General features: G+C 38.5%; 1 protein-coding gene across 3 annotated transcripts in view; it reads right to left on the bottom strand.

Moving 5' to 3' along the window:
• Positions 1-3074: 3074 nt before the first annotated feature.
• The window catches only part of LOC121189734 (collagen alpha-1(XIX) chain-like), a 93356-nt gene continuing 86722 nt past the window's right edge, over positions 3075-9708 (bottom strand). For 2 of the 3 annotated variants that reach the window (XM_041050147.1, XM_041050148.1), the window contains 2 exons: positions 6745-6822; positions 3075-3973 (listed from right to left, as the gene is read on the bottom strand). In XM_041050147.1, the coding sequence (XP_040906081.1) occupies positions 3873-3973; positions 6745-6822 (179 nt within the window). In that variant the 3' untranslated portion in view covers positions 3075-3872. Of the gene's footprint in view, positions 3974-6744; positions 6823-8154; positions 9559-9708 lie in introns of those variants that run through there. The other variant, XM_041050149.1, reaches the window with a different exon arrangement.

The raw sequence follows: 9708 nt of genomic DNA, 5'->3' as shown, positions 1-9708 counted from the left end.
ACAATTTTCATCTTTCCTGAACACTTTTAAGACTTCTTGTTTACAGTTTTTCAATCAAGAACATATGATCAAAAGCTCCAGATACTAAATGGACCTTGTAACCTAGCAACTTGGATTTTAAAGAGCTTAAATGGTAAAAACTGGCAGAGCAAACCAACTTTGGTAGGGTTTTTTTTCAAGTGGTGACAGAATTTATGTTTAAAGGAGTTAACTAAATATTCAAACATTATGTCATAGTAAACAATACCAGACACTTCTTTAGACGTACTGTAAAAGATCTGTAACCTAAGTCATGTTGGTGCAGAAAATACAAAAGAACACAAGAAATTAAGCGCTGAATAACATTTATTGCACACGTGTAAGGCAGGTGCCATTAATCAGTGTAGATAAAAGATGTTGCAATGAAAAGTGTAAAATATAACCTCTGATACCTGTTAACCACATTACTGCCCCGACTCTTTATCAATCGTTCAGTAAAAACCCACTGATGCTGACTGATACTCAGCATCCAGGACTGCGAAAGATCTGTTTACATACACATGAGGTTTCAGTTGCTTTTTCAGTGAAAGGCAACAATTAGTGTTGTGATATATATATATATATATATATATATATATATATATATATATATATATATATATATATATATATATATATATATATATATATATATATATTTTGAAATTGCTAATGCCGTAGGCATGTGGTAAACCAAGACTGAGGTAGATATTCAATGAAACAAAGACTTTCAGAAACACACAAAGTCACTCAGCGAACTATGAGCTTGTTAAGCAGCAGAGATGAGTAAGAGTGAGAGCAGCGGGCAGACATTTTTAATCCATGGGACTGATGCTGAGAGGCTGATCCATATTCCCCCTCAATACAGGCTTATTTACAAGATTAGATTATGTGTGGTAACAGGATCGGGTTACATTATAAAAACAATAAGCAGTAATGAAAGATGTGGACGTATAAAACTGAAGTCGTTTTAAGTGAATTTTGCATTATTTGACAAGCCCATCTTTGGCTGTAAAACAACATTTCGTTGTTTTACAGGATGCTTCGACCTACAACACCTCCATCCTTAGTTTGCGTTCATCTGACATTTTCCACTTAGAATAAATTGATTTTGACTCAGAGCGTTGTGAAATAGCTGGCACAAAATTCCTAGTGAAGTGGCCTGTGAGATCAGCAGCCATGTTTTTTTTTTTTTTTTTTTTTTTTGTTCTCCCTCGTTATCAAACTGTTTAGCTAAATTGAAGTCACAAACTAGTGTACATTAATATCAATTCCAGCTAAATTCAATATATGCAGAGGCTTAGTCTCTTATTCGTTCACCAAAAAGTTCTGATCACATTATTTTACTGGTGCTGTCTCATTTGAATTTGGTCAAGGTCGGTGTTACTGTCTCCAAGGGGAACCCAGTAAGCCGAAAATGAAAATTAGTGTGATAAAAGAACAGAAGCCAATAGGAGGAAGGGATTTTATGAAGCCTATAACCCAAATAAAGATTGTTTCCATTCACATTACAAGCAATGACAAAATAAATACATATCCAGCAGGGGGCTCTTTCAACTCACAAATGACGTTAGTGGCACACATTTGTTTCAATATCCATCTAAAATTAGACCCTCTCACACTAATAAAATTTAACAGAAATAAAAACCAAGCTGGCATGCTGAGAAAAAAATACTCTGCAGCTTCAGAATAAAATGTGACTTATAATTTACATGTGTAAGAGACACATGCTGGCTTTCTATGATGTGAGACATGAAGTAAAAAGAAAGTCAAAGTAAAACAGATCTTAAAGTATGAAATTCAGATAGAACTGAGTTCTTAACACCACAAAAATTCAGATACACCCACAGAACGTTTCAAACATTAATCACAGCAGGATACTTAAAAGTTAATTTAAAGCCTTTGAGTCAAATATTCATTAAACAGCACCCAAAATAAATGCACGAGGAAAGAAATATACACTACAGGCTAATTATCTTTTTCTGCCATATAAAAGTTTGTTGTTTAGTGTTATTAAGTTCAGGTTACTTTTTAAATGAATAAACTTTGCATTGCCTTAAAAATCTTTGAAAATGGCTTTAACTTAAATCCAAAGTTTGAATGCTGGAAACTTTCAGTGTGATTGCACTACATCCTTCCACATGAGAGTTTCTGGAAACATCTAAGAAACATCTTAAGGCCTGTTTAGGTAAAGCTGACTCAAAACTTTCTGAAATCAGTTGAGGGCATTTAAAGGAATCTGAAACCTGTTATAGCAAATAAATAAATCAAAACTCCAGTCTTAAGACAGCCCAAAAAGCCCAAAGGTACACAGTGACACACAGCGCTGGTCAGTGAGTGAAAACCAGGATGTAGATGATGCTATTGTTAAAACAAACAACATAAAGTTCAAGTATGTTTATGAGTATAATGGTTCACCAAAATAAGAAGTCTGAAGTTAAACAGTGTTGTAGTCCGATTTCCCTTGTGTGGCTGAAAATCAAAAATATACAAATAAACCAGAGGAATCATCATACACGACACCATGTAAACAATATACATTAATAATCATCTCAGACACAAGAAAACATCAGATGTATGACTGATAAGAAAAGTGAGAACCTTAATGTGTCATTAATAACACGTTAAGCTTATGCTTATGTACTGTAATTATATTGTCAGGTCCCATCACAAGCCCCATTAGACAAGAAAAAAAAGAGAAGAAAAAAACTCACTCGTTCAATATATTTACACATTAAACCAACAGCAAAGATGAATGAGAGTGCAGGTGAATGTGAGGTCACATCCCACTCTATGAATGACGATGTTTTAAGTACATTCTTTTCAGGTGGAAAAACCTGCCCTTGATGTCTGCGCCTTGCAAATAGTTTCACACAAACGGTTTGAGTTGTAGGTTTTTGTGTTACAAAAACTCTGGCAAACCTCACTGATGACTGCCCAGTGCTGACGCGTCACCTACACAAAATGAGAAAAGATTTTTATCAATAATTTTACTGCAGATTCTCTTATAAAATGATTACCCTTCACGATGCAAATGAGGGATAATTAAAAAAAAAAAAAAAATAACAAAACATCTTGGTAATCTAAAAATGTATTCATCCACCTTGTAGTAATAATATTACTGAATATCCATGCTACATTTACTACAATCATTAGTACCATCTGTTAAATACATTCTTAAGAACACACTTAAAATAAATAATTTCCATATTAGACACATCTGCTGCACTTTGGTTGCATAAGGAGTTTCAAAAAACTGTTATTTTCTCACACCTCCACACAAAACAAGTATATTCATTCAGTTAATCTCTTTCTCGGTCTCGGTTTTTCTTTCTCTCACACACACACACAAACACACGCACACACGAGATGTACCTTCTGCCAGCCCATTGGCTTATCTGAAGAAGAACAGAAGAGTGCATAGGCATACCCATTAAGAAGGCAAACAAATAATTAAGATCATGTTTTCCGACAGGACTGAACTTGACAAAACAAAGATGTTTCATGGTCTTGAAAGACATAATGAGAGCTGACAAGGAATGCATTACATCACAGTAGGGGATGTGAAAACAAGAAATAACTTAAAAGTACAGCAGTGAAGAAAAAAAAAAAAAACTCAAAGGGCTTGCTATTGCATTCATAACAAACCTGACAACAATCCCAGAAAAACAAAAACCCCGACTGCATCCAAATGTTATTGTAAAGTGAACAAAAGAGGTCTGTTGTGAGTCTGTCTGATAAATCGAAGCTGAGGAAGCTGTCAGATACAGTGAGGCCGTCCTTTTCCTGCTCTGTGGCTGCTGCACCGAGCTCAGAGCTGGACGTTTGTCTTTCAACAAACCACTCTGCTGGATTCATACGGATGGACGGAGACAGTCGCTGGAGTCACATGTCCCAGGAGGTCCACGGGGCCCCGGGGGGCCAGGAGGGCCCTGAGAAGTGATCCCTGGAGGGCCTTGACAGAGAATTAGACATTATTAATTCATGTGCTGTACTGTACTTTATCATTGTTGAGTGGAGCTTTCAATTAGTGATAAAACTCCAAACTGTGGTTTGGCACAGGCACACAATCCATCACACAAGCACACACAGTCATACACCATCTATACAGATTGGCCATTCAGAATTAGAAATCCAAGTTTTGAAAAGCTGCATGATAAAAAGATGATAAAAAGTGTGACGTACTGTCTGGAAGTATGCAGTCATACAAAACTAGTTTAAAACCAAAAGGCTACACTATCCTTTATATCCAGCACAGACTATTCCACTCGAGGTGGACCGATAAATCAGGTCGATATATCGTCCAATATCAGCTTATTGCTGATATCAGCTGATAAGTAACAAGAATCTGTAGTACAGAAACACCACACTCAGTCTGAGGTAATTGACAATGTCATGTCACAGAAAACACCCGCTGGCAAGATTATTTATTTGTGTTATGTATTTATGTGAAAACAAACAAACAAAAGTTATCAGCCAATATATTGTCATTGGGCTTTATTAAACTTATTTATCAGTATTTCAAAAAGCACATTGTCTCTTTGATACCAACAAGCTTTTTAAAGAGTGTTTTTTTTCTCAAAAGCTGAATATCTCATCTACGCTTGACAAATTTTTTAATTTCACTGTAAAGACACAGACAGAGAAAACACATTTCCTCTTTCTCAAATGTGGTGAGGTCATCACGGCAGACATCGGTTTCTCATGTTACTTAGCAACAGCGTGTAGAGGTGGTGAAGCAGTCCACGCCGGTACTTCATCTCTCACAGTGTCCGTACAATACAAACACAAATAACACTTTCATTTTCTTTTCAACATATCTCAGTAAACCTATAAAAAAAACAAAACAAAACAAAAAAACATCCACTGCAGTCCAGCCGCATGAGAGTCCATCGTATCAGTCAGAGCAGCCACAGCTCGAGGGAGCCCTGCCTCTTCCAACGGTTCATACAAGAATCCCAGACACTGACTTGTCCTTTCCTTCCCTCTGAAAACACAACTTTCCTTTTTCCTCACTGCCACATCCACCTCCTCTAATTGCTCACACACCGTGCTGCTGCCATCAGTGCAAAGGTGCACAAAGTAACAATCAAAAACCTTTTTTTTCTCTCTCTCTCTCCAATTTGTTAAATCAGTGTTCTGCTGCTTACAGCTGCTAGCATAACGGCGCTAATTAGCTACAGTCCAGAACAGAACTAGTGCACCACAGGTGGGCATGACTTAGCAACAGCACCATCAGGTGTAATTACCATCAAAGCCCATCAGGTTACAAAGACGTGAGGGCAAAGACGGCAAATGGACATTGTGATCACTCTCACATAAATAACTTGTCCTCGTGTGAACCGGCAGAACTGAAGTTGCAGCCTGCCAGGAGGGCTTTTACTTTCTGATAATAAAACTGATAAAATGGAGTCACCAGTACATGATTCATATGCAAATCCCGGTCCCCATGAACCTGCAGGTGGTCCACGGGGAATGGCTGTATGCGGATGTCAAAGAGTACAAGCTGTCATTTACTATGGTGGCCAAGTGAGAAATTAGGTTGGCTGAAATAATCTTCCATTGTATAGAGGCATGTGTGCAAAGGGAAAACCTAGAACAGCAGCCTAGCACATTTAGTTTATCCAAGCACTTTCCAGTTCTTTCCAAGATAGGACTACAGCTGAAGTTTAACACCATCAGTTGAGCCAAAGGTGCTTCCTATATCTGTGTGACCCTCAGAGAGGATGTCTTTCACCAGCCATGATTTGTCCTCTCCGGAGGAGCTACAGCCAAGTTTCCTTTGCCCTACACATCCATTATGCACATACATAGATAGAATGAGTGACGTTAGGTTCAGTGATAAACACCTGCAGTCACAGGCTGGAAGTCAGAGAAGTAATCCCACTTCTCATCGCTCCATCAGGGTACAGGGAGTTATTTTTTTTTTTAGTTCACGGGACGAGGGGACAAGCTGACATCTGGGGTTGTGTTCAGCGTAACTTTTATTCAAGACAACACCAAGCTGGGCTTTTACTTTACAGAATGGACGTCAGTGCTCTGTCACTGCAACATTTTCTCCTCTATTGAGGTCCCATTTGTGTCACAGCAGCGCCGGAGTTTTACAAAACACAGTGCAGTCTGGGAGCTGTGTTAATCTCCTACATGCTGAGATACCAAATGAAGGCTGAAATAGAATTTCAGGTTTGAGATGTGACACAGCCACAGCTCTCTGATATCACAGTGACATACACTACATTTTCCTCCTTTTAGTTGACAAGGAAACCTGATGTGGAGGAAGCAGGGCTGTCAATGCGGTGCCTGGCCATTCTGTGACAAATGTGGCACGAATATATAAGCTTTCGTTTTTCTGGTCCGTTGCTGATGGTTATTGTGTGACCAAGAGGCAGTAAAACAATATCTCTGTATTATCCCCATACTGTAAATGTTATTCTTAACTTTGAAATCTGTCAAACATCATGGCTTAAAATTAAGATTTAAAGCAGAATTAATTTAATCTTTTTCATATAAAATGTTTCCAATGGATAGGAAAAGAGCTGAAACACTTTCTCTTGAAACCAGCCCTTCCTGGTGCTTACTCCTGACTGAGAGATACTTGCACAGTATCTCTCCTTTCTTTCTTGCACCTTGTTAGTTCAACCAGTAGCTCAAGTCTCCATTTGACTTGCATAGAGCAAAAGATATAAATCTTATCAAATGCCTTTAGGTCCAGTGTGGTGTTCTTACCTGGTGGCCCCGTGGGTCCTGGATCTCCCGGTAACCCCAGACCAAGCTGGCCTCGCTCTCCTTTCTGACCCCTGTATCCTGAGGACAGACACAACACTCTGGCTGAATACAAATACTGCAAAGATGATGGTGTCATTTCTTCGGACTGTGTAGTACCAGTTAGTAAGATTAGTACAAATGCCATAACATGTTAAAATCCAAGCACTGTCGAGATGGGGATACAGTTTTGCAGCCACTGCACCTGTCTGGGGACTACAACATTTCAGATTAGCTGCTTGATGATATAAATATCATCAATTCGATGACAGTGTCAGACACCAAGTACGCACACATTTTGAGAGAAGCAGCTTTTGATAGTCGATCTAGAAACAGGCTACTCTGGATCTCCAGTTTCAATCCCAAGCCTCTGAATAATAAAAAGACATACTGACATCCTGTCAAAATAAAAATCATCAAACAAGCCATCTGTGCGTTAGTGTTCGAAGAAGGCGCCTGTTGTAGGCTCGTACGACTTTTCTATCAACAAAAGGGTCTCAAGCACATGTCTTTGAAGATTTCAACACGGAGCAAAACGAGGCTTTTTTTTCAGTCAGAGGTCAGAAATGTGGGTCGCGAAAGGCATTCACAGGGTGACAAGATAGGTGGAATCAAAGGTGGACTCATTCGATAGAAAACAGATGCAACAGATGCAGAAAACAATTGTGTCAATTCATGACAAGTAGACTCTGACACTTATAAAATAAAAAAAATATCTTAATCTTAAAGTCAGGCCAGCAAGTGCGTTGTTTGTAACAATATGCACACAAACATTCAAAGGCTTTCTCACTCCATGCAAGTCTTTAAAGTTCAAAACAGCACCATACCAAGTAAGAATGTGCGGGGCCATGAAAATATTTCCCCATGAGGCACTTAAAGTAATGGAGTCTCAGGACCAGCAGTTGCATGGAGTGCATCAGAAACATTGAAAGGAGTATCAAGCTTTGCACCCTGGCCCAAAGGGGAAATGCTTCAATGCTTACATGTCAGAGAAAATCTCAGAAAAAAGGCTTATGAACGCTCCAAAACTGAGTCTCAAAGAGAGAGGGGCTATCCACATATTGTCGCAATAATGAGACTTCTTTCAACACTCACAGAGCCTGGGGCATTCATTCAGGGAGGAGACGTACCATGGAGAAAAGAGCACTTTACCTTAAGCGAAAAAAAAAAAAAAAAAAACCCAAAAGACTGAATAGCACACAGGGCAATAAGCTTAGGTGGCATGCTGGACTGGTGCACTCCGATAAATCGAAAATGGCATACAGCGTCTGTACTTGTTCGAAAACAAATTGTTTTTAGGGGCACTAATGGACAAAACACGTTAATATAAAATAATATTGCCACAGAATGGTTTTTCAGGCATGATTGATAGGATTGCAGTCCTGCACCTGTTGTACACTGTTGTGAACAGTATTAGCTGCAACATCTATTTATTCATGCTATGCCTTACAAAAACACCTTTCTTTGAGCAGCTGCTCCATCAAAGACCAATTACTGGGGATATTTACTGTTATTTCCATATTATACAGCACAAAGCAGAGCAGCTCTGAAACACAGACTTTACACCCTGATATAATAAAAGACACTTTGTTTCAGTCAGTAATAATAAATATACAGAATGCACTGAAAAACAAAATTTTAAATGAACTTTAAAACAACAAAATGTTGAATTTATGAAATATGCACTTGCACACAATGACTTACATCAGTGAGTATTTCCATTTTGACCTCAAAAGTAAAAGATGAATAGAATGATAAATGAGCACTCAATTACAACAAAGGAACGAAAAGATAACAAAAAAGAAATGAAGCTCTACAGCACGCATCCTTGTGGGTATTCTCTAACAGCTTGAGACTTTCACCCATGTGAAATCAAACCATGAAGAAAAAAAAAGACTGTTAATCCAACAGAGGGGTTATTTTTCTCCATAAACAATTCATTTTGGCGTATTGGAGAAGAAGTCAAATTGGATATTCCAGAGGAGCACAGTCTCCAGCGGAGGATGACGAGAAATAATGAGGAAATATTACCCCAAACTCTCTCCCCAGCTGAGTGGAGGCACAAGTCAACAATGAAAAAAAAATTAAGAAGTTGTTGAATTTGTGATTTATCGAGGGAAATAACTTTCCTCTTTATTTTCAATAAATATTTATTGCAAAGCTGCATTAAGAATCACCTATAAAACACTCTTTTGAAGCATAAAAAAATAACAAGCAAAACAAAATCCAAGACGTGTAATGCAAATGGCATTAACACAGCACAAATATTTATAGTCGAGTAGTTGCCTACTTTAACTACATTATTCACAAATGAAAGCAGCATTTTATATTATAGCAGTGGGTTAAGGTGTAAATGGTCTTGAATAAGGTGAGGTAGATACAAAGCTCAAAGAGAAAGGCCAATGCAGTGGTGCTTTGATTTGCACCAACACGTAACACACTCCTCCTTTGCACAAGTTAAGATATCGTAGTTCTGCTGCGGGCACAATACAAATCTAGGCAAGTCCGAGGTATAAAGCCTGACCAGCAAACCATTAGTGTTGTATGAGCAGTCAGAAAGTTGTACCGGTTTGATAAAGAATGTTCACCCTCTGTCCTGACTATGCTCCTTTTAGAAGCTTTCTTTGCTGGAGTGAGGTATCAATACTGGGGCTCTTTCCTGTCCACACTGATAATACTTTCTCTTATTCACAGCCAATTCTTCGTTTGTCTTCATATTTCCCAGAGAGCCGCTGTGCACCACACTCCTGGCCTTTCCTCTGCTTCCCGCCCCTCAGTCTGCATTGATATATGGGTGTAAGCAAGAGAAAAATACCCATGAATCCCCACAAAATGCAAGTGTTAGCCTACATTGGTGCCCTTACCCCAACCCAATCAGTTACCAGTGTTGAATCTCAACCCTTTACATGCAGAAAAACATGTTAAACC

This window comes from Toxotes jaculatrix, chromosome 11, assembly GCF_017976425.1.
Source record: "Toxotes jaculatrix isolate fToxJac2 chromosome 11, fToxJac2.pri, whole genome shotgun sequence".
Lineage (NCBI taxonomy): Eukaryota > Metazoa > Chordata > Actinopteri > Toxotidae > Toxotes > Toxotes jaculatrix.
The sequence above is the reverse complement of the archived record's forward strand: the minus strand, read 5'-3'. Positions and strand labels throughout refer to the sequence as shown.